This window comes from Manis javanica, chromosome 10 (genome assembly GCF_040802235.1).
Source record: "Manis javanica isolate MJ-LG chromosome 10, MJ_LKY, whole genome shotgun sequence".
NCBI classification, from domain to species: domain Eukaryota; kingdom Metazoa; phylum Chordata; class Mammalia; order Pholidota; family Manidae; genus Manis; species Manis javanica.
Genome location: NC_133165.1, coordinates 53,650,420 through 53,675,954, shown reverse-complemented (window position 1 = coordinate 53,675,954; position 25,535 = coordinate 53,650,420). Strand labels below are relative to the sequence as shown.

General features: G+C 42.9%; 1 protein-coding gene across 7 annotated transcripts in view; it reads left to right on the top strand.

Moving 5' to 3' along the window:
• IQCK (IQ motif containing K) overlaps positions 1 to 25,535 on the top strand; it is a 112,679-nt gene that overhangs the window by 72,172 nt on the left and 14,972 nt on the right. For 6 of the 7 annotated variants that reach the window (XR_012122298.1, XR_012122297.1, XR_012122296.1 and 3 more), the window contains one exon: positions 15,632 to 15,743. The exons of the other annotated variant lie outside the window; for it this stretch is intronic. Coding sequence is in view for 3 of the 6 variants with exons in the window: in XM_017650190.3 (XP_017505679.1) it covers positions 15,632 to 15,743 (112 nt within the window). In the remaining 3 variants the exon portion in view is untranslated. The remainder of the gene's footprint in view (positions 1 to 15,631; positions 15,744 to 25,535) is intronic. 7 annotated transcript variants of the gene reach the window in all.

Genomic DNA, 25,535 nt, shown 5'->3' with positions numbered 1-25,535 from the left:
ACCAAGCTCCTAGAGGTTTTTTGTGAGGAAAAAATGAGGAAATTGTCAATTGGCAGGACTGGCAACATAATCTGCAGGGCCCGTTATCCAAAGTTATTAAGAGCTTCTAGATGGTGTCCACAGAGCATTCAAACAAGGGTGAGGCCCTTCTAAGCCTGGAGCTTGGGTGACCGCATAGGACAAAGGCCACAAAGCTGGCCCACATATGAGGCACCTAGGGCTCTGTCTGGCAATTGGTAGCAGCCAAATTCCCAACTTTGCTGGAGTTTTACAGGCTAACCAGTTTCCCTTCAAGGCAAAGTTTACATAAATTGCACAAATAAATTCTACCACTAAATCTAAGTGACTTAAAACCACAGAATACTGGTTATTTTTCATGATTCTGCAGGTTAACTGGATAATTCCTCTGCTAATTTCTCCTGAACTCACTCAGGTCGCTGCATTCAGTTAGTGCATTTGATGCATTCAGTAGCATCAGCTATGGGGGTCCCTGCCCAGCTCCACGCTGGGGATCTGAGTTGGGCCCTCCAGCCTCATCTGCATCACCTTCAGTGGGCACTCCTTGGCCATGATGGGGTGTTCCAGCAGCATGATGGGATTCTTCACCTGGACCATCTGGGCTGGGCTGGAAGGTCCAAGCTGGCCTCCTGCACATGTCTGGGGCCTCAGTGCTGGTTGTTGGCTAGGCACTTAGGTTCTCTCCACATGGCCTATCATTCTCCAGTAAGTCAGACCAGCTTCCATACATGATGAAAGAAACATTCAAAGGGGACAAAGAGAGAAGCTTTGAGCCTTTTTGAGGCCTAGACCATGGGACTTGCACAACAACACTTCAGTGACCTTATGTTGGTCAAAACAAGTCACAAGGCTCACCTAGATTCAAAGAGGGGGAAGTCCCCCCACCCCAACTTAATGAAGAGAGGGGTAAGGATTCAGGAAGCTGTGATTCACTGAGAATATAGGGCAACAGTTCTCAAATTTCAGCCTACATCAGAATTATCTGGAAGGCCTGTTAACACACAGGTCGCTGGGTCCCAATCCCAGAGTGCCTGATCTGGAGGACTGGAGTGAGGCCTGAGAATTTGCATTGCAAACTAGTTCTCAGGTGATACTCATGCTGCTAGTTTGGGGACCACAATTTGAGAGCCACTGATGGAAGGGACTCGATGCCCACACTTTAGAGCAGAGGCTCTCAAGCTTGACTGCACATTGGAAATGTCTGGGCAGCTATAACTACATAAATGTCAGCTCTGGGTAGTAATGGTAAGGAAGAGAGCAAAGCATTGTGCAATAATATGGTCTTTGGCATAGCAAATATTACTGTATAAATCATTGGAAAGTTCACTGAATACCTTAAATGCTTTTGCAACTTAATCATTCCCTGATTATTTGGGTAAACAAGTACCAAGAAATGTTGGATGAACTTTATCTCAACTGTCATCACTGAGCTATTGGGGGAAGTTCTGTTTTTTCCACATATTTACAATGATTTGGCTTTATTAAAGGGACTTGATTAAAAAATAGGTGCAGCTTCCTGGGAGAGGGCCTTTCTAGAACTGCACTGAAAAGACTACTCCACCAAAAAGCAGCTGCTGTTCATGAGTCACACTGATCTGCCTCCTGACTACACAGTAATAGCCTGAGCAGTTCTGATTTTAAGGATTTGCAATAATCAACATAACTTCATGTAAATAAGAACTGAGACAAACTTGTACAGATGTTAGGGTAGTAAATCTTGTAACATTAGGGTCATTCTTCACATTCTCTTCCAATGGAGCAAGATTTCCCAAGCTTTTCAGATCATTAGAAGCACCTAGGATTCTTGCTAAATTTACTACTGTCTTGGCTCTACCCTCCAAGGACTGAATCAGAACCTACAAGGAAGAGCCTGGGGTTCTGTTTTTAAGTACCTTAAGTGACCTCAGTATCATCAGGTAAGTTTAGGAAATTGTCTTAATATTTATAATACATATAGCAAGATGGAAGAGGCAGTAAGAGAAGTTGGGGGCTGCAATTCTAATCCCCATTCATGGATAAGAGCAAGAGTTGGCCATGCTGAGGACGGAGACTGAGATGGCTGTGGGGGTAGAAAGGCCCAGAGGCAGACTGGCTTCTGCGTGCACACTTGCTCTGAGTGGATGAGATTCTAGTGATTGACCTGCCACTGTGGAAATAAAGTTGGGTATAACCCTTTCACCCCAAGAATGTTCTACTGTCATTTCTTTGGTCACATTGAATCCATAGTGAACTTGTCTGGGGCTGAGATCCATTGGCAAGACACTGACCCTTGGATAAAAGATATGACCTCAGACCTGGTGTCTTGCCAATGGGTTTCAGCCCCGGACAATTTCACCATGGATTCAGTGTGACCAAAGAAATTAGGTGCAAAACGTTCTTTGGGTGAAAGGGTTTATTACCCAGCTTGTTCTCCAGCGGTAGGTCAAGCACTAGCGTCTCTGCTTCGGCCCAGAGCACTGGGCCGAGCTCTCTGTATAGCGCAATAAAAGCTTATTGCCTAAAGGTGTGGAAGCGGCAGCCCAGCAACAGGCCAGTTACATCATCAGGTGGTTTAAGTTCAGTGAGGATCCTGGCCATAGGAATCCCAACTTCCCCACACTCCACCTCTCCAGGATTCTTGCCTTACAATCTACACACGTCCAATCTTCCGCAATGGTCCCTGTGCAAGAAAGCTGGAACACTGTAACCAGATTCCTCCTAATACCCACAAGCCACACAGACCCCAACTCTGCCCACAGAGGATAACAACTTAGAGATAATAAAAATAAAGACACAGCAAGATTTTGATACAAAAATTATAATAATCCTCAAGCCAGAGGAAGTTCCCAATCCACAAAGACTTTAGGGGCGATAGGACACATGTTTTAATGTCACCAACATAGGTAAATCTTGTCCATCAGGTAGGATGTGTGCAAGAGAGTACTCTTGTGATAGGACTGTAGCAGGAAGGGGGTCCCTTCCAGGTCTAGTATACCACACTTTTACTCCTCTCCCCATAGGGGTTACTGAAGGGTCTATATATAGTGCTATGGAGGTGCATGCACCATCCACAGTGATAAAACAAAACTCCCCAGTAAGATGCTCTTACCTTCTGGCCGTTAGGATATACTACTGTGACCTTTGGCGGCCACTCTGCTGTTTTCCAGGAATACACAGGAGGCCAGCTTCTAGGCCTTGTCCCCAAGGTGCCGGGAGAGCCAGCCATTGTTGGTCCATGTGTTGAAAGGTCCAAGGCCACGTCCACTCAATGTAGTTTCCGGGGTTCAGTGCAGCTGGTGCTGGCAGCAAGAGGTTATTCTGGTAGCCAAACCTCAGCTTCCATGATTCTTCCTTGGTTTGTACTTGCAGTTGTATAAGGGAGGCAGCCATATGTGTTAACATGTCTACAGGGCTCAGAACTCCCTTTCAGGGTCTCTCATTCAAATGCCGTAGCACAGTCCATAAGCAGAATGACCATCCCTGCAGACTATTGGTATCTGACTTTAGTCCAGATTTCAACAAGCCATTGTGCCTCTCTATCATGCCTGCTGAGGTAGGATTGTATGGCACATGAAACTTCCACTAGATTCCTGGCTGTCGTACCCATTCTTGCAGTGTATGTCCAGTAAAATGGGTGCCCTGATCACTCTCAATCACCTGTGGTCGGCCATAGACAGCAAAGAGACACTCCAGGCCTCTTTTGGTCACCTGCTGGTCTGCACAGTGGGTAGGAAAAGCAACCAGAAGTCCAGTAGCTGAGTCCACACCAGTCATCGCATACCTCTATCCTCTGACACAGGTAGAGGCCCAATATATAGTCTATCTGCCACCTGACAAGGGGTATAGGCCCCTTAGCTATTGTTCCATGTTGCTGTGGAACTCAGTGTAAGTCCCTTTTGGAGCACATGACACACTCCTGCCAGGCTCTACTAACTTCTTCGAAGGTCAAATGCAAGCCCCACCAATGGGCTACAGCCCACATTGTCTTTTGCCCCGCATGCAACAAGCACTGATGTAGCCATTGTGCTACATCAAAGGCAGGCTTTCCTTCTAACCAACATATCTGGGCCAATTTATCTGCCTCATCATTTCCTGGGGATGCCAGTGGCAAATAATCTGTCACATGGTATACTGTAATTATTTTAGTCTGACCACAAGCCCATAAGTCTTGCCATAATTCTTGCCTCCAAAGGGGTCAGTGACCAACCAGCCAGTTGGCATGGTACCAGGTTGGTAGCCACAGGGTCAAGCCCCGATAGTCCAACTGTCAGTGCAGACAACTATAGGTGAGGGCTACTGGCTGATCACAAGCCACACAGACCGCAACTCTGCCCATTGGCTGCTCTTCCCCTCACCGTCTTCCATCCATATTGTCTCAGTCTTATGATGGAAAGCTATGGCCCTCCATTTTGGGGGCTGCCCATGGCTGGAGCCATCTGTGTACCATGCATCTTCAGGTATAGGGGCTCTTCCCTCCTGATAGGGACTCTCTGCTACTAATGGTTCAAAAGCAAGTTTTTCCTGTTTTTCACTAGTATGTGTCACCGGCCCCAACAAGCATTGGAGTTCTTCACTCAAGGGGCTACTAGAGAGGGCACTATGCTGCTGTAAGTAAGCAAACCACTTGGCTTGTGTGGGTGTTTGTGCCACACCACTCCTTGGCTTTTGGGTCCAGTTTTGTACCCACCCCAAGATGACATAGGTCTTTATTACCTTTATGGGGGCCATTCCAGTGATGGGTTCTGTAGACAACAAGGTGTGATACACAATAGCCAGTTGTTTTTCTATCAAAGTGTATCGTACCTCTGCCCCTTTCCAGAGTTGTGACCAGAATCCAGTGGGTTGGCGAGTTCATTCAAACCACTGCCAGAAACCCCAGCCATAACCATCTTCAGTGACATGAACATCCAGCTCACAGGGCACTGATGGGTCTATCACACTCAAGGCCTGCATGGCCTTGACTCCCCGTTTTGCTGTAGTAAAGGCAGATGCACATGTCTCATCCCAGTCCCACCTAATACCCTTTCGTACCAACTGGTATAAGGGCTTCAGAATTTGTGCCAAGTGTGGGATAAACACTCTCCAGTAGCCTAGAAGACCCAGAAACTCCTGTAGCAATGCTACAGTTGTGGGAGTAGGAAAGGCCTGGACTTTGTCTATAATTGCTTCTGGTATAACTTTGGTCTTACCCTACCAGACGACCCCCAAGAATTTAACAGACAAACCAGGTCCCTGAACCTTGGTGCTATTCACAGCCCATCCTTTCTCCTGTAAATGTTGCAGCAGTCTAGGTGCTGTACCTTCTAGATCTGAAAGAGAACCGGACATGAGCATGACATCATCAGTATAATGGTACAGCTGCACCGTTAGCAGTTTCTCCCATGTAGCCAAGTCCTGGGCTACAAATCCATAACAGATGGTGGGGCTGTGGAGGTATCCCTGTGGGAGGATGGTGAAAGTCCATTGCTGTCCCTCCCACGTGAAGGCAAACTGTTTCTGACTTTCCTGCTCAATGTCAATGGAAAAGAAGACATTAGCAAGATCTACCACATAATGGTATGTTCCTAGTTCATGGCTGAGGGTATCCATCAAGGCTGCAATAGAGGGGACAGCAGCATGCATAGGGGGTATGACTTTATTCAGTTCTCTGTAATCCACAGTCATATGCCAGGAGCCATATGGCTTTTTTACAGGCCACACTGGGGAATTGAAAGGACTATGGGTGAGCTTTATAATACCCACCTTTTCCAGCTCATGGAGAGTTTCTCCAATCTCTTTATGCCCTCCAGGCAGTTTGTATTTGTTATTAGTCACCCACCAAGACATAGGCAAAGCTATGGGCGGGTGCCTAGCATGTCCCCTCAGAACTGCCTTCACCACACATACTCTCAGTCTGAACTCACCTGCAGTGGTCTGCAACCATAGACCCTGCAGGATATCAATCCCCAAAATATACTCAGGAATAGGAGATATATACACAGTATACTCTTTGGGGGGTAAACACCCTATTCCCAAAGGGATTTGGGCTTTTTTTACTCTGATAGCCTTCCCCCCTTATCCATCTATGATAGTGGGGGTCCCAGGGAACTGCTCAGGGTTACCATGAATCAGTGAACAGTCAGCCCCTGTGTCCACCAGAGCCAGGACACATATGTTCACCGGGGACCAATGGATAGCTATTTCAACATGTGGCCTCCAGTGCCCCCCTGGTCCCTCAGGGAAGATACCTTGACCTTCCCCTCAGTCAAACCGTGTTCCCCAATCACCTTCCTGTGTGGGCTCAAGTGAGGTTGGCTCGTTCTCCAGCAGGAATTCTTGCAAACACACAGGCTGAACTTGTAGCTCTGTCTCTGATCTCTGCCTCTTTGGTCTTAATGGCTGGAACTGCTGCTCTGGTTTCAGCTGTTGCCATAGCTCTAGTAAGATCCTATTGAACTTTCCATCTAATTTCCTTCCATCTTCTCCTGCCTGTATTAAATCAACCCACATCTGGGTCCTCGTAACCTTCATAGGGCCCTGTAAATTCTTCTTGCGAGTAACAGGTCTTATTTCTTTCCAGATTCTCGTTGCTTCTGCCTCTCCTAAGTCTGCTACTGTACGTATCACCTCGCTTATGGGCTGCCCTAAGTGAGGGGAAAGAATGGCCACTAGAGACCCAAAGAGGGATGTAGGAGCCATTAGAAGTACAATATTTCTCACCCCAGTAGTGAAAAATCTCTTCATCTGGGTTATAATTCTCTGGACTATAGATGGCATTTCTTATGCCTAGCTCTCGTAGCACCTGTTGGAGTTCAGCATATGTCTGCCATCTAATAGGTGAGGATGGTAGATACCCTGATTGGGCCACACAGCACAAAGTGTGGCCATAAGCCAATCAAGGAGGGAGTGACTCCCTGGAGTCTAACGTGCATTTTGTAATCGCTGCTTCAAGGCAGGCTGCACTGTCAGGGAAGACAGCTTTCCCATCTCTGATCCCGACAGAACAATTTCATCCACCTCTAAGTCCCACAGATGCAGGAGCCAAGCTGATATTGACTCAGAGGGCTTCTGCCTCAACCAAATCCACCAGCTCAGCCTGAGTATAGGGGCAGACCATAGAGTGCTCCAGGACCTGGGGAGGGGGCTGCTCCTCTCCTTGGGGAACTTTCAGCTGCTGGGTCTTTATTTTCTCTACAACCACTGGGCGTGCTTTCAATACAGGAGGCGCCAGTGCCTCTGGCACCACCCCTTCATCCTTCTCCAGCTCCTCCATTTCCGGGGCTGATGGCACCTTTCTCTCCCCTCCCCCGAGTGCCTCCTCTGCTACGACCTTTACCTTTTCTACTGTGCTTCGCAGCAATGCTACCTCAGTGTTCAGAAGGTCTGTTACCTTCAGCTCAATGCTTCACAGCTGATGTTCTCATGCCACCTCTGCCTGTGCTTACCTCAGGAGTTCATCTTTTTCCTTGATGGCCTCTTCCTCCTTCAGAACACCTGGCAGTGCTGCTGTCTCGTCTCCAATGGTACCTTGCTGCCAGCGCCCTCATGCTGCCTCCTCCCGCATCAAGGCCATCTCCTTCCTCAGGGCATCCACAGAGGTTTGCAGCTCATGCTCTCATGCCACCTCCTCCCTTATCAATACCATTTCCCTCCTCAGGGCATCCACAGAAGACTGCAGCTCGCGTTCTCATGCCACCTCTTGCATCAATGCCATTTCCCTCCTCAGGGAATCTACTGAAGTTTGCAGCTCCCATTTTCGCGCCGCTATTTCTTGGGTTTCCTCTATAGAGCTTTTTAAGACTGTGAGAAGCAGCCAACCCACAGTCCCTGCTGCCTCCCAGGCACTCTGCTTCTCAAAGGATCTGCTTACTGTACCAAGAGCCACCCCTACTGTCTCAGGTGTCACCTCCACTTGCCTCCAGTCCTGGGGTGGGGCCCAGTCCTCTAGGAGGCAAGCCACCTCAGACCACATACCCACTGGGGGATGATCCACTGTTTCCCCATTCACAGGGGCAGCTCGCTGAAGTACCCCTCACATAATGGCAGCCTATCTTTTTCCTTGGTCAACAGTGAATCCTGCCGACTATGCCAATTGTCTTGCCAATGGGTTTCAGCCCCAGGCAAGTTCGCTATGGATTCAGTGTGACCAGAGAAACTGAAAGCAAAATGTTCTTTCGGGTGAAAGGGTTTATTACCCGGCTTGTTTTCTGGTGGTAGGTTGAGCACTAGCATCTCTGCCTCCGCCCAGAGTGCTGGGCCAAGCTCTCTATATAGCACAATAATAGCTTATTGCCTAAAGGTGTGGAAGCGGCAGCCCAGCAACAGGCCAGTTACATCATTGGTGGTTTAAGTTCAGTGAGGATCTTGGCCATAGGAACCCCAACTTCCCCACACCTGGACAAATTTGGAATTAGAACTAAGGCCCTCAGTTATTATGAGCTCATAATAGAAAATAAGCAAACAAGGAAGGGGGTTGCCAGTTAATGCAATCAACTGGAGAATCTAGACCTCAAGAGTGGCAGTTTGAGACTATGAAATAAGTAGGTATTAGATGATTATATAGAGAATTAATGATTTTTAAGAAGAATGTAAACCTTGCTGAAAGAACAGGCCAGTAAGAAAAAAATCAATTTGAGAAACAGCTTACTTCTATAAAACAATTTAGTGAATGGGCTAAATCAGTGCTTCTCAAGTTTAAGGGAGTTTCCCAATTGCCTGGAGAGTTTGTTAAAACACAGATTCCTGGGTCTCCTTCTGTGGATAAAATGAGAGTTCCTGTGGCCAGGATTCTCCCCTGGCCATGGCTGAGTAGCTCACTGCACACCTGTGGGCAATACACAGCTGTTGACTCTATAAAAAGAGTTCCGCCCAGTGCTCTGAGCACTACATGGTGGCAGGGCTGCAAGGCTGCAGGAGAGCAGAGCAGAGGCTGGAGTGGTGGCAGCACCGAGGACAGAGGCCCAGAGGATGGCTGTGTGGGATGACTGTGCAGAGAGGTCTGAAGGATGGCTGTGCAGACAGAGGGGCCCAGAGGACGGCTGTGCAGACAGAGGGGCCCAGAGGCAGAGACTGTCTTGCTGCATGCAGATTCGCTCTGAGTGAATGGGATTTTAGTGACTGACCTGCCACCTGGAAATAAAGTTGGGTATAACCCTTTCATCCCAAGAACATTTTGCTATCATTTTCTTTGGTCACACTGAATCCATAGCAAACTTGCCCGGGGCTGAAACCCATTTGGCAAGACACCTTCTGTATTCAATTCTGACTTAATATGTCTTAGGTGGATCCCATGAATTTGCATTTTTAACAGGCTCCTAAAGAATGCTGATGTTGCTGATACATGGGCCATGTTTTGGGTATGAGTTAAATAGCAGGTAGACATAGCTGGAGGAGTAATTAGTAATCTGGCAGGTAGATCTGGGAGATAGAGTGTAGCAGATAGAGTTAAGTGTGGAAAAGCAGGTGAGACAAAGACAGAATAAGAAGGTCCAATATAAATCTAATAGGAAGTTGAGAGACCAACAACAGAAAATGAAGGAGAGGCAATGTTTACAGAGATACTGAATGTGAATTTTCCAAAGCTGAAGAAGCATGAATCCTGAACTTAGATAAATAAAGATGAAACCATCCCAAAATACTACATAGTGAAACTATGGAAAGCCAAAACCAAAGAAGCCTTAAAACCATCATGAAGGATTGCCTACAAAAGGAAAACAGTGAGAGTGACCAAGACTTCCATTCAGCAGTGGTATAAGACAGAAAACAGTCAGTGTACTACCTTCTAATCCCAAGGGAATGAGCATTCAGCCTAGAATTATATGCACACTACATTATCATTCAAGAGCAAGGGCTAAATGCTCAAAGACATCTCTCACTGAAAGAACTACTAAATAATGTACTTCAGTTTGGGGAAAATGGAAGTTCCTAGGGCCAGGTTCCTCACCTGACCCTAAACTACTTGATAAAGTAATTGGCCTATCCCTAGGCTACTGCTTCCACACCTGTAGGCAATAAGCTATTATTGAATGAGTCACTATGTAAAGAGCTCTGCCCAGTGTTCTGGGCGGAGGAAGAGTTGGAGGTGGATTACTGACCTGAGACTGCTGGATGCAGAGGTGATTCAAGTGCTCTACCTACCCTGCCGTGAGAATAAAGCCAGGTATAAACCCTTTTAGCCCAAGAATGTTCCATTGTCATTTCTTAGTCTCACTGAATCCATAGTGAATTTGCCTGGGGCTGAAACCCTCAGGCAAGACATTCAGTTAGAAGGAAATTGAACCCATAAGGAAGGAAGGGAGTGGGATGCAGGAAACAATGGTAATGAGGAAGCTGATTGATCTAAATAGACATTGACTATATTTATATGCATTCATACATATGTGGGTACATGCATACATATATACACATGCACACATACACACACTAGTAGGGCATAAATGTGGGGAAACAAATACTAGATGGCAATCATGAAAGTTAAGAGTGGGAAGACTGGAATTAAAACATCTAAAGTCCTTGTAATTGAGAGGAGCCTAGACAGATTAGTTTTTTACTTTAAGTTGTTTATTATATTATAAAAACATATAAAGGTAATAAAATGTGAACTAATCAGTAAAAGGGGAAAAAATGGAATATAGAAAATCCAATGCAATAGAAGGCAGGAAAGGGAAACAAGACATAAAAGCATGATAAATAAAAAACAAAATAATGCGAGTTAGATCAATACAAATATGTCACTAATCACAATAAATGTTAAGTAAGATAAGATCTTCTTTGATTTTCAGATTGGATTAAAAAGAAGCCTGTCTCTATGCTAGAGGTACAGTAACCCAAAATGATCCAGAATAGTTGAAAATAAAGAGGTGGAAAAAGACATACAACACAAAAACACAAATACCAACCAAAGAGAAAGTGATCTTGCATTGTTAGTATCAGATAAAATCAACTTTGAGGCAAAAGGCATTATTGGAGATTAAGATAAGGAATTAAGTTATTAATGATAAAGGAGTAATTTAAATTCTGTGTTTTCCACTGGATTAGACTTTGAAACAATGTTATTCACAACCTAGTCCATTGAATTTACTGCTCACTATTGTGGTACAACCCACCATTTAAAAAGTGCTGCTCTAGAACACACTTTTATCTTCCCTGAAAGCCCCAAGTAACCCCTAAGAGGCGAACTGTCATACTGCAGATGAGTGTCTGCAATGCCTCTATGACACCAGGAAATACATGTTATCTACAGGTTTTTATAATTAGTTCCTAAAGGCAGTAAGGATCACTCATAACCACCAGAACAAGAAACCAACTTTCCTTTTGCCAAAGGTCTGAAAAGAAATCACAAAGCTTGCTTACAGAGAGAAAATTGAATTCATGAGAGAGCTGGGAACTCTGAATATTTCATTAGGTAATTGAAAGAGGTTTTGCAGGCATATATTCCCTTTATGTTGAGATCTGCTTTTCTTGAGTATAAAATCCTTCAGTATAATCATTGTTATGTCAAGTCATAGCAAAGATGTGGGAAGGTCCTTTTCGGGGGCACTGAGCTGGAGGCTCACTCTGGTGAGCCCTCCCGAAGGGCTGTCCACTGTGTTGCTTCTCCAGCATCTTGCTCCTCCAAGGCAGTTAGAAAAACTCCAGGGAACCATCCACAGAGGAGAGCTGATGCGATGTTTCTTTCTGTTTTGCCAAGAAGCAGGGAAAACAACTGCAAGCTAAGAGGAGTTCAAAGTATGAAGAATTTCAGAGTTTCAGGCAGCAGCCTCTCTTTCCTTCCCTGCCCACAGTCACCACCTCACATCCTGATACTTCTCTACCAGCTGACCAACGCCTAAAGTCACACAGTTCTACAACCATTTATGTATTCAATAATTTGTAACCCCTTGGGAGGAAGCGTCACTTACAATTGTATGAATCCCTGGCTCTTCATCCAGTTGGCTCTGGGTCCTACCAGCAGTGGTAAAATGCAGCCTCAGAGCTGAATTCAGATTAGTCTCATCATTTTTTTTTTAGAGTTCATTAAAAAACTTTAATGTAAGGCACTGTTGTCCAAAGTTAAATGAGGGATAACACAGCCCACACGATGCTACCTCACTCTCCCTCTTATTCTCATCATTTTTATTTAAAGAATTGCTAACACAGTGAGAGCTTCCTATGTGCCAGATGATGTATCATCTTGTTTACCCATCCAGTGAAGGAAGTATTTGTATTATCCCCATTTCACAGATGAGGAAATCAAGGCTCAGAGGGCTCAAGTAACTTGCTTAAGGTTCCTCAGCTGGTAAATTGCAGATTTGAGATTTAACTCCAGGCTTTCCGGTCCAGAGTTGGCTTTCTTAACCAAAATGGTACCCTGTTTTGGCTTTCATTGGAGTTACATATAATTAGGAGAATTTGGTTCATGGGCACTTTGTAAAAAATTCACATCCACGTAGTAGTTTCTTCCTTGTCTTAACCCCAAAGTCAAATATACAATAATGTGTATAGTACTCTGTGTATCTTGTCTTAGAAGAGCAGATGGAGTCCAGGTTATTTAAAGAAGTAAAAGAAGAAAGCCATTCATAACAGAGCCTTTGTTTTAAAAGCAATGAAGTCTATGGAAAGCCAAAACCATTAAACTTTGGTTGTGCATTAAACATTACACTGCACTCTGTGGTATTTGCTGATTGGCACAACCACTGCCATTTAAACTGATGCCCTAATCATGACAAGAATGACCAGGATTACCCCAGTTCAATGGGTGCATGCTCTTCCCAGGGCTCACAAAAGCCTTCCTTAGGGATCCAGGCTTCCCTGGTAATGACAAGTTAACTCACAAGGCTACTGTGAGTAAATAGCAGTCCTCATTTTGAAATGAAGGAAATCAAGGAAAAGATGAAGGATCTCTGGCCAAGCAGAGGAAAATCACTCAAACTGATCAGCAGAACCCTGAGAACAATCGCAGGCTTCCAGAATGATGGGGAAATGGGTGTTTCTGTTTGTTGAATATTTGGGCAATTGAGAGTTCAAGGGATTGTAGGAAAAATTCATTATTTTTCTCTCAGCAGTCTGTTACTTAAAATTTAAACACTTGTGTTTCTACAATATATGGTTATTATAAACATCCCAAACAATCCAATCCAGAAATTTCACTTTTAAGCCCTTCCTCCCTCTCCAGTGCCACTTCCTCCCTAGAGGAACCCACACTCCCTGTGTATCCTTCCGAACTTTTAAGAACAACTATTATAAAGGAAGAATTTGACTATAAGAAAACCTTGCTGATTATAATTGGTGTTGACCTCTCTATAGTGATTGATTCAGAAGATCCTTTGGCTTTGTCATTAATACAAGTATCAGTTGTCACAGTGCAGAAATGTGGGAATTTCTGGGAGCTTGGATCCTGATAAACAGAAGCTCATGAGAAAGCTGTGGATAATCCCCTTTTCAGCCCCCAGGGCAGCTTGGGTTTGCTCAGAGCTCAGCGGATAACCCTCCTACCCAGAAGAGAGAGATGTGGAAGGTGCCTAATCCTATGAACATAAGAATTTAGGCAACACTGTAAAGACATCGGTTTGTAATTTAAAAGATTTTGGGGGTTATCTTATGTTCTATGACACCAATATAGGGCTGCTTTTATTCTAAAATTTGCATGGCTATATATTTATATTCATTTACAGTACTTTATATATATGTATAATTTTTAAAAATACATTTAAAGATAAGTTGTGTATTTTCTTTTTCTTCAGGCAAGAGTAGCTTCCATGTATAAATTCAACAGGAAACAGTCTTCTTTAGAAAAAAAAAAGTCACTTGAGTAGTTTTCTTAAGACAAGCAGAGCAGCCCATGCCCTGGGAAAGGAAGTAATAGGAAAGACTTTATTTTTCTTGAGTTTGATAAAGCCATCTCTCTAAATACCTCATGGTGAGTAGGGCTTTGGTGTGCATTGAATCAGTTTGCAGAATGAACCCAGGAATTTTCTGGAAGGGAAGGAGTTGTGATTACCCCCATTTCTCTCCAAGGTTTCTAGTTATAAAAACCCATGAGAGGACTCTTCTAGAGGATACAGGACTCTTTGGAAACTAATCCAAGAAGGTAAAAAAGTTAAAGGATGTCCATGATTGCAAGTTTGTCAAGACTGGGCTCCCCATCACTTCAATATGGATATTCCTGCTTGGAAACTAAAAAAACAAAGTGCTTTCATATTCTGGTGGTGGGTCTGGATCTAAAGAACTTTTGCTGCTTGGTCTTTTGTTTCAGATTCCACAAAGGCAAATCTCTTGGGATGTCCAGTAGCCTTATATGGTATACTCATCTAAACAACTTGCTGCATTTTCCAAATACCTTTTCAGTTCAGCTTTGGTGGGGCTATAAGGTGGTTGCAAGTGAAACCTGACTCAGTTTAGCCTCCTGGGCGACTGTGTGTCCTGGTGCGTAGTTGTGTGGGTGACTCTAAATAGTGGAAACTCAAAGAACTGCAGTGATCACAGTAGGAAGCCTGGATCCCAAAGACCAGAGGAGGAAGCCTCAAGATCCAGTGATGGTCTGAAAAAGCAGGAGGGTTAGCCCTGGCTTCATGGCCTGACCTTGATGAGCAGAACTAGAACACCGTACACTCCACCCACCTTCTCTCCATGACTAACTCTAGTTCATCTTTCAAAACTCAGCCCAAAGGTCAACTCCTCCATCAAGTGTTTCCTGACCACTCCAGGCTGAGTTCAGTGCTCCCTTTGTGTTCCCTTGTACTCACCTATATCCTCACTTTTAACCACACTGTAGTGACCTTACTCCTGTATTCACTGTGTCTCCTACTAGACTTTGAGTCCCTCAGCACAGCTGGAACATGTTTGAATCCCAGCTCCACTATTTCCCAGCTCTGCAAGTCAGCAAGCTGCTGAAACTCAGTTTTCTCATCTGTAAAATGGGGATAATCACTCCTACCTTATTGGGTTATTTTGGTGGTTAAAATTTGTAAAACACTTAAACAATGCCTGGGACATAAGTGCTTAAAATTATTAGCTATAGTAATACTATAAAATAAAAATAATTAAAATTGTCATTAATAATTTCTTTATTTCCAGTGTCTAGCACAAAGCCCAGTATGCAGTAGGCACTTAATCATCAGTGTTAAATGAAACTATGATTATCTAGAACTGTGCTATCCAGTACAGTAGCCATCAGTTTATGTGGCTTTTGAGCACTTGAAATGTGTCTAGTTTAAAACTGAGATGTGCCCTATGTGTAAAATACACACCGGATGTTGAAGACTTAGTATGGAAAACAGAAAGTAAAATATCTCATAAATAATCTTAATGGTAATATTCTGGATCCTTTAGGTTAAATAAAATAGAGTCTTAAAAATAATCTTATCAGCTTATTTTTACTTTTTAAAATGAGACTGTAATGAAAGTTAAAATTACACATGTGGCTACATTAGATTTCTGTTGGGTAGCACAGATCTAGAATGTTCTCATCCTATCCGTAGTATAGCAAATTATCACATCCTCCTCTATGCTCAAATAGTACATAAACTTTAGGAATATAGACAATTAATTTAGAGCAATGATTCATTTAGAATCAAAAGTACAACCAATTGGTTTCTGAAGGATTTTCCTTGTAGGGTTAACAACCTAATGCAAAAAGTATGTAAAAAAGGAACTAAAGCTTTGGGGAATTTTCCAGGTTCGGTGTGATCCTGAGATTCAAGAATTGCGTCAGTGGCAGAAGAAACTGCACGAGGAAAAGCATATTCGCCAGAGAGTCAAAATTTTCTGGGCCAAACAAGAGCAGAAAGGTCAGTGGCTTGAGTCACAGTCCTCAGTTTGTTCAGGAAAAGCTAAAATCTTGTCCTAGGCTCAAGAAGGATGCCCTCTGAGCTTTTATAGGGTCCTTGTGTCTGCAAGGAACTCGATTTGTGTACAGAAGTGGCTGCTTATTGAGATTCTGCTCTGGAATGACAGAGGTAATGTGATGTAATTTTCATGGCCATTCCCCTCACTCAGGGACAAATTGAGTGTCATCCTGTGTCTGCAGGTCTCTTTTTGTTTAAGCTCCAAGACAAGAATAACCCATCATTTTGGAAACACGGTGTCTAGCAATGTGATGGGTAGTTATTCTTTGAAGTTGTTGATTATGAGTCTAAACTTAAATGGTGTCTTACACTCACCCTCTCTCCTTTTGTGAGAAATTAACACACACACCCTAAAGCACAAAGAATCACATAACAAGTACCTATCACCTGTCGTAGTCAAGTATCACCAATTTGTCCTATTTTCTTTCCTCCTTTTTTATTTTTAAACTTTAAGTTACTACCTATTAATCGTAGGAAAATTAGAAGAACAGTAGCCAAAAAGGGAAACATCCCACCACTATTAATATTTTGGTACACTTCCTGCTATACTTTCTCCAGTACAAAAATATGCAAATAAACATATATTCACAGTTTCTTAAAAGTGGGATGTTACTTTCTGTCACATGTATGTCTCTACATTCTGTTATGTAATCTACCTTGTCACTGGACATACAATGTCATTCCAGCCAACAACTAGAGAGTGGCACTGTGATGTTTAATGGCTGTGTGGGGACCCTCATTCCAACCACTGAGGGTTCTTTGGATAAATGGCTGAGTCCACGGCTGGGGTAGGCAAAGTAGAAGATGAACCTAGAACATCTTATGCCAGAAAATAAGGCTCAAAAAAATGTGGGGACCTGGGAAAGAATCCAGGCTCCAGCTTGAGGGGAGTCACCCTGAGCAAATCTGAGACGATTTAAGCCTCAAAATTAACAGTGACAGAAATGAATTATAACTCACTGACTAAAATACAAATCAAAATGTCCATATGGATACAAAGTAAGTTAAAGGAAGAAGCAAACAAACAGCAAAGAGGAGGAAGCTTTTCTTTCCACTAGAATGCCAACTAATATGCTGAAAGGTGTAAAGAAATTAAAGAGTCACCATTTTGTAACTATATTAGTGACTAATTGACTCAGGCAAGAACCATCAGTAGTTGCTTAACCATTGAAAGCTTGGTGATATTTAGAGTCTCAAAATAGTCATTAGCATAAAGGGAAGGGGAAATAACAACTGTGCATTAGAGAAGCCTGGCAGACCCTGGCACACCCACCTTAACCAAGTGTTCAAAATTAATCTCACCAATAACGGGACAAACTGACATCATGTGCCTCCTGGTAGGAGATCCTGAGAGGGACACACATCACATCTGCTAGTGCACTATTCCTGTCAAAACATATAACCTGAATCTAATTGTGAGGAAACATCAGACGCACCCAAATTGCAGGACGTGTTCCAAAATAAACGATTTGGACGCTTAAAAAATGTCCATGTCAAGAAAGAGCAAGATTAAAGGAAAACAGAGACATGATTGCTAAATACAGTTCATCACCTTAGATTGGATCCTGGATGGGAAAAAATTCTATGAAAGGCAATACTGAGACATTTAGCAAACTATGAATATGGGCTTTATAATAGATAATAGTACATGGCACGATTAAATATCCTGATTTTGATCAAAGTTTTGGGGCTATACAGAAAACCTACTCATTCTTAAGATACCTGCTGTGTCGGCCCCTCCCTGCCTCTGACCCACAGACAAGGGAGGAGACGCGATGAGATATCGAAGATCTGAAAGGACCAGCCAGGGGACTGGAGGCTTAATAGTGCAAGAGTAGTGCCGAAAAGGCACTTCTCATATTTATTGAGCAAATGAACTTAAAATGAACTTAAACATCATTATCTGGCCTTGAGTCTAGTCCAAGGATGTGATGCTCCTCAAGGATACTGAAACCATGTAAGGGTGGTCACGAGTTGTAGGAAAAACAATCAAGTCATGTGTATTTGTACATTTGATTTCTATATTACTTGATTTATGTATTAGTCCCATTCATCCCACACTGCTGAAAGTTTTAAGGATCAAGGGATATGATAAGAGGCTTAAGCTCAAACGACTCAGAAAAAAATAATGTGGAACACTCATGCACACAGATGTATACACACAGAATATGATGAAATAAATATGGCAAATGATAAATAGCTGGTGAATCTGAGAGTTCTTTGGATGATTATTGCAATTTTCTGTAAGTTCAAAATTATAAGCTAAAAAAAACAACAGTGCCTCACCTCCAGAGTATCTGACTTGATGGTTTGGGGATGGGCCCCAAGCACACCCGTGTTAATGTCAAGTTTCCCCAGTTGTAACAGTCAGCCAGAGTGGAGACCCTAAAGAGATGCCGGATCCTGGGTTGTTTTGTGCTGACCTTAAAACATGGAGTTCTCTAGACCTGCATGTCCTGAGCTCTGGACAAGAGAAGTCCTGCTGACGTGTGATCACACTCCTTTTATTTACTGTTCTAAGTCTTCCCCACTAGAGTGTAAGCTCCATGAGGAGAAAAACCTCGTCCTATACAGTGCCTACTGCAGAGTGAGCAGGAGATAAAATACTGGTTGTATGAGTGAGTGAGTGAACGAACGAATGGATGGATGGATGGATGGATGGATGGATGGATGGATGGATGGGTGAATGGATGGGTTCCGAGCTTACATGAGCCAGCGTGTGGACAGTGCTTGGCACAGAGAGGGAGCTCATCAGATTGGCCATTGAGTGTCCCTGGTCAGGAAGCAGCCTGTGCTATAACTGTTTGGCAGGCCCAACACAGGACTCTTTTCTACACACAACTGCTGTTTCATTTTGCTTCAAAATTGGAAGACCATCAAGGCTGTAATCAGTTTAAAGATCAGGGAAAGTGCAGTGTGTCTTTTTATTTCCGTAGTTACTCTTCTGAGTTGACTTAGTGTTGGTTTACTGACTGATTTGGCTTGCCGTGTAGCAGGGAGGGCAGACGGGAGGTAATGCGGGTAATCCAGCCAGTGGCCAAGGGGCAGAGGGGAAGCAGTGCCATCTCTATCACCTGCTGCTCGTGCCCCGTGCTGCCTTTCAAACTACCCATGTGAGTAGGGAGAAAGAAGCCATGGAAGAAAGGCTCCAGAAGGAGCAGTGCTTTCCAAATGAGGGTGGATCTTCAGTAAATGCCCCAATGTGAGCTCATGGGTAAATGTGTCCTTTACCATGAGACTGTAAGGCGGCCTTTGGGTAAAAAAGACAGTTCTACACACTGTCTCAGATCTGTGGTCAGTTAAGAAGGAAGTCAGCACAGTGCAATGGGAGAAGACTGGGTTTTAGAATCAGCCAGACCTGCTCATGGAGCCCTTTCACTTTTATCTGTGTAACCCAAAGGAGAGTAATACTAATTATGTGTCTCATATGGTGGTTGTGTTTAAAGATTATAGGAGATGATCTTTAAAACAAGTCCTGGCACATAGTTGCGCTAAATGTTGGTTATTGTCATGATTAGTATTGTTAAAACATCTGTGGGTCTTTAAATGATTTTGTGTGACTTTCCTGCCGGATCTCCAAGCTGCATGGGGTTCATCTCACTCCTCATGGTGCCCCCATACCTAGGACAGAGACTGGTGCAGAGCATGCAGACTCTGCATATTTGGTGGCTGGAGCTCTGGGCTTCATTCTACAAATGAGTAGCTAGAGGCCCAGGAAGGTCAAACAAGTTGCCCAAGGTCACACAGCCAGTAGAGGGCCTCGTGATGGGGCCCAGGCCTTCCCTTTTTCTGTCCAGTGTTCAGAGGAGAGACACAGACGGACAAGATGCCCTCTTGAATTCTCCCATCAGACCCCACCCTCTCGGGAGTCCTCCTGAACGTGACACACCACATCCTGGGCTTTGGGGTCTTATTCTGTGTGTCAGGGCTGAATTACAAGGAGCTGGATACCAACCTGCTGCCCACCAATGGAAGTAGGACTTTTTGTTCCCCTGAAGTGTCGTTGAGCTAATTAATTTTCTTAAGCTCATGTACTACAGTTACTTCCTGTTTTAAACCTTATGAATCTGGGTAGTGCAGAGATTTAGAAAATAAATCCCCCCAGCCAAAATCATGCTGAATTAGACCCCAAAGAGCTCTGGTGAAGAGGTTTAAAAATGAATGTTAAACACATGCTAGTTCTCCTTTATTTGCAGAAAAGGAAAAAAGTGGATCAACTGCCAATAAAAATGGTTTCTAAACTTCATCTAAAAAAACCCACAAACTCATCTACAAACAAATCCAGCAAACATACTTTCTGAGCGGATACCATTTTGTTTTCTAGTATTTATAGTAATAATAAATGTTGCCAAGTTCACTTCTTGGAGTGACCTTAGTGCAGACAGGAGGTCTGAGGGAGAGCAGTGTCAGCTGTCGGGGCAGAATCCTAGTCATGTATAGCCTGTCTCATGTTACACTGAGTCAGAGGCCGTCACAAACAGGACATTCTTCTAGAATAGAAATGGTGGGAAGTTATCGTCTCTATCCATCGGGGACAGTTGCAGGAATTATTTCTGAATGTGGGTGACAAGAACTGCAGCCAATATAATCCAAAAAGATGCTAAGTCATTTTTGAGATGTCAAAAATCCTTTCTCAATTAATAATATATTTTTAGCTTCATATAGTTGGTAACTGTTTTCAAATGTGTTTCATAATTGAATATTCATATTTTGTTTGGAAATTTGGTGTGAGTAGGGAGAAAGAAGCATGGAAGTTGTCCCATAACATCAGATTACATTTCAAGTATATATGTGTGTGTGTGTGTGTGTGTGTGTGTGTGTGTGTGTATACACACACATATATATTATATGCAATATCAAATCACATTTCTCTTATATGCGTGCCTTCTTTTATGTGTGTCAATACTCTTTAAATGACTTTGACTTTATCACTTCTTGGTATTTTAAAGAAATGGGTGGAGAAAGTTGACCTGTCAAAGGAAATAGATTATTTACTTTTGCTTGCTTACCTGTTTATTCCTGACCCCATCCCAAGAGCAGTTTGTAGCAGCTTACAGAAGTACACATAACATTTATAGGTAAATGTGGTAATTGGGTTAAGGAAAAATTAAGAGTAGGGAAAAAATAAAGCCACTAAATGCAGTATTACAAGGCCTATGCTTGCCAGAGATTTCTTAGAGACAAAGCAAAGAGGGAAGTAAGATCTGTTGTGGAATTCAGTGTGCATAAGAAAAAGACAAGCCAGTTGTTCAGGAAACACTGGACCTTTCCCTCACACATTCTGCAAGGTAAATAAGAACCTCAAAAATATTCCCACATGCTATAGGAATACACTAACAATGAACTAGCAGAAAGAGAAATCAGGAAAACAATTCCATTCACAATTGCATCAAAAAGAATAAAATACCTAGGAATAAACCTAACCAAGGAAGTGAAAGACCTATACCCTGAAAACTACAAGACACCCTTAAGAGAAATTGATTAAAGAGGACACTAACAAATGGAAACTCATCCCATGCTCTTGGCTAGGAAGAATTAATATTGTCAAAATGGCCATCCTGCCTAAAGCAATCTACAGATTCAATGCAATCCCTATCAAAATACCAACAGCATTCTTCAATGAACTGGAACAAATAGTTTTAAAATTCATATGGAAACACCAAAGACCCCAAATAGCCAAAGCAATCCTGAGAAGGAAGAATAAAGCAGGGGGCATCTTGCTTCCCAACTTCAAGCTCTACTACAAAGCCACAGTAATCAAGACAATTTGGTACTGGTACAAGAACAGACCCACAGACCAGTGGAACAGAATAGAGAGTCCAGATATTAACCAATCATATATGGTCAATTAATATACGATAAAGGAGCCATGGACATACAATGGGGAAATGACAGTCTCTTCAACAGCTGGTGTTGGCAAAACTGGACAACTACATGTAAGAGAATGAAACTGGATCATTGTCTAACTCCATGCACAAAAGTAAATTCAAAATGGATCAAAGACCTGAATGTAAGTCATGAAACCATAAAACTCTTAGAAAAAAACATAGGCAAAAATCTCTTGGACATATACATGAGCAACTTCTTCATGAATATATCTTCCTGAGCAAGGCAAACAAAAGCGAAAATGACCAAGTGGAACTATATCAAGCTGAAAAGCTTCTGTACAGCAAAGGACACTATCAATAGAACAAAAAGGTATCCTACAGTGTGGGAGAATATACTCATAAATGAAAGATCCAATAAAAGGTTGACATCCAAAATATATAAAGAGCTCACGTACCTCAACAAACAAAAAGCAAATAATCCAATTAAAAAATGGGTACAGGATCTGAACAGACACTTCTCCAAAGAAGAAATTCAGATGGCAACAGGCACATGAAAAGATGTTCCCCATTGCTAATCAGGGAAATGCAAATTAAAACCACAATGAGATATCACCTCACACCAGTAAGGATCGCACCCAAAAGACAAACAACAACAAATGTTGGGGAGGTTGTGGAGAAAGGGGAACCCTCCTACACTGCTGGTGGGAATGTAAGTTAGTTCAACCATTGTGGAAAGCAGTATGGAGGTTCCTCAAAAAACTAAAAATAGAAATACCATTTGACCCAGGAATTCCACTTCTAGGAATTTACTCTAAGAATGCAGGAGCCCAGTTTGAAAAAGACAGATGCACCCCTATGTTTATCACAGCACTCTTTACAATAGCCAAGAAATGGAAGCAACCTAAGTGTCCATCAGTAGATGAATGGATAAAGAAGATGTGGTACATATACACAATAGAGTATTATTTAGCCATAAGAAGAAAACAAATCCTACCATTTGCAACAACATGGATGGAGCTAGAGAGGATTATGCTCAGTGAAATAAGCCAGGCAGAGAAAGACAAATAACAAATGATTTCACTCATCTGTGGAGCATAAGAACAAAGAAAAAACTGAAGGAACAAAACAACAGCCGACTCAAGAACCCACAAATGGACTAACAGTTACCAAAGGGAAAGGGACTGGGGAGGATGGGTAGGAAGGGAGGGATAAGAGGGGGAGGGAAAGGGGGGCATTACTATTAGCAGACATAATATAGGGGGTAGGGCACGGAGAGGGCTGTAGAACACAGAGAAGACAAGTAGTGATTCTATAGCATCTTACTATGCTGATGGACAGTGACAGTAATGGGGTATGTGCAGGGGACTTGGTGATGGGGGAAATCTAGTAAACATAATGTTCCTCATATAATTGTAGATTAATGATACCAAAAAAAAGAAAATGTTCCCACAGTAAATAGAAATGTCCCTCTAAGCTTCCTAGAAGCCACAACAGTGAAGGAAACAGCATCATTACATGTGTGTTGTGTCCTCAAGATTAAGGAGTTTCTTGGAAGCACACTTATTCCTGGAGCTGAGATTTTTCTTTCATAAGAGGACACTGTAATGTAGTGGACATCATCCTTTCCCTAAATATAAGAATAAGTTTCTTAGAATAACACTTCTTTCTGGAGGGAAAAGATGAAGGCCTGGGGTGGGTGTGGAGGTAGAAACCAGGGAAGTTTCTTCTCCTGATTTTAAATCTAGTATTCTACATTTAGGCTATGATAACAAACCTTAACTAACCTCATCTGGGCCCCACCATGGGCTTGTGACCTTAGGATGCCCCTGGAATTTAGCCCTTATGGCAGAGGAGGAGGTCGGGAACTAAGGAGTAGCTGTAGCTTATCAAGCATATGCCATGTGCCAGGCACTGTACCAAGTACCTTATGTTTCCATGAAGTTCCTGCACATATTCTCTGAGAGAGAGGATATTACCTCCAGTGTATGGATAAGAAAACTGGGATAAGGCTGGGAGGATCCATGACTCACACAAAATCACACAGCCAGTAGAGACCAGGGACTTCAACCCAGATCTGCCTGGGAACCTAAATCTCATGCCATGTTGTCCAATTACCTTGATCTGTGTACTCAGTAGGTCTGCCCAGCAGGGGACTAGGATTCCTAGGCTAGATGGTGGGCAGGATACTACCCCCGATATGTTTCTGGAAGGCATTTCCGTTAGAGTAGGAAACCAAGGGTAAGTGGAAAAGGATGAGGATGTTCTCTCTCTTTCCAAATTCCCTGCCCAACTACACATGAGGATCAGGGAACGGCTTCACCACCAAAGAAGGCGCTCAGGTGCAGAGAATACTCTAGCCTGTGGCTCAGGAGGTGGGTTCTGGCATTAGCTGTGACCCCTTGTGACTAACAAACACCATCTACCATGTAATGACAATATAACAATATATATACAGTATAACAATTTACCATATAATCATGATACATGTTAAAATAATCAGTGACTTATTTTCCAGGGACAACCACTGTTCAGTGTGTCAACCCATAGTCTCTTCATCCATCTATTAATATATAAAAAATTTATGTACACATATATATTCATAGGCATGGAACCATATTACATACACTGCGCTGCAATTGGCTTCTTTCTTCACTTGGCAATGTATTGTTGACATCTTTTCATGCTAAAATTCTGATACCAAATCTAATGTGTGGTGGGGGTTTTTCCACCCATCAAGAAGCAATTCTCTGACACCAGCTGGGTGTCCTATAATTCTACTCAATCTGACATTGTCTACCTGGAGATGGCATCAGATTCTACAGGTTAGGGGCTCAGGTCCCACAGGACTGCCCTCCACTTCAGAGAGCAATCCGAAACCTGTGCTTCTAACCAATCAGCTGCAGATTAGAGGTCCCAGGGGTTGGTTGATTTGCTAGAGCAGCTCAGAGAGCTCTGGAAACTAGTTTACTCACTAGATGACTGGTTCATTACCAAGGATTTATTAAAGGATACAATTCAACAGCCGGCTGAAGAGATACGGAAAGAGAGATCCCGAACAAAAGAGCCCCTACCCCTGGAGTTGGGGGCCTGGCCTGGTGGCACCTGGAAGCATTCTGGTAGCTCCCTATATGGAAGCTCTCCAAACCCCATCATTTAGGGTTTTAATGGAGGCTTCATTAGAAAGGCACAACCGATGAAATCATTGGCCATTGGATGATGGAGCTCAATCCCCAGCCCTGCTCCCTTGCCTTGTGCTGCAAAATTCAATCCTCTAATCACGTGGCTGGTTGTCCTGGCACCCAGACCCCATCCCTAGGTAAGACCCAAATGTCACCTCATTAACATAACAAAAGACACCTTCTGCTCTCTTCACTTAAGGGGGTTTTAGGAGCTTTGCACCCCGAATGGGGAGTAAGACCAATACACATTGCTCAATATAAATCACAGTGTCACACAGGTCAGTATATATAGATCTATTAGATCTAGTTCATTATTTTTTTGTGGTTCCATAACAATTATGAATCTGTACCATACTTTTTTAAAACCAGTCCCTGTGAATGAGTAATTTGGCTTGTATTATAAACCATAATTCCATAAGCATTTTTGTTGCTTACTTAGAGAAGCATTTCTGTAGGATAAACTCCTAGAAATGGAATTACTGACTCAAAAGACATGTGTATATTTAGTTTAGACAGTGATTACCACATTGCCAGCCAAAAATATTGCACCAATTTATAGTTAATGCCACCACCCCACTTTGGAAATTTTGACAGGTGATGTAATCTCTGTGCTTCATCTTCCCTCTTTGTACAATGAGGATGATTATGCCTCAGGCATATTCTGATGAGGTCATTGCTTTGATAATAGGATGGCTCTTTAAGAAGAAATATATCTGTAAATCTAAGAT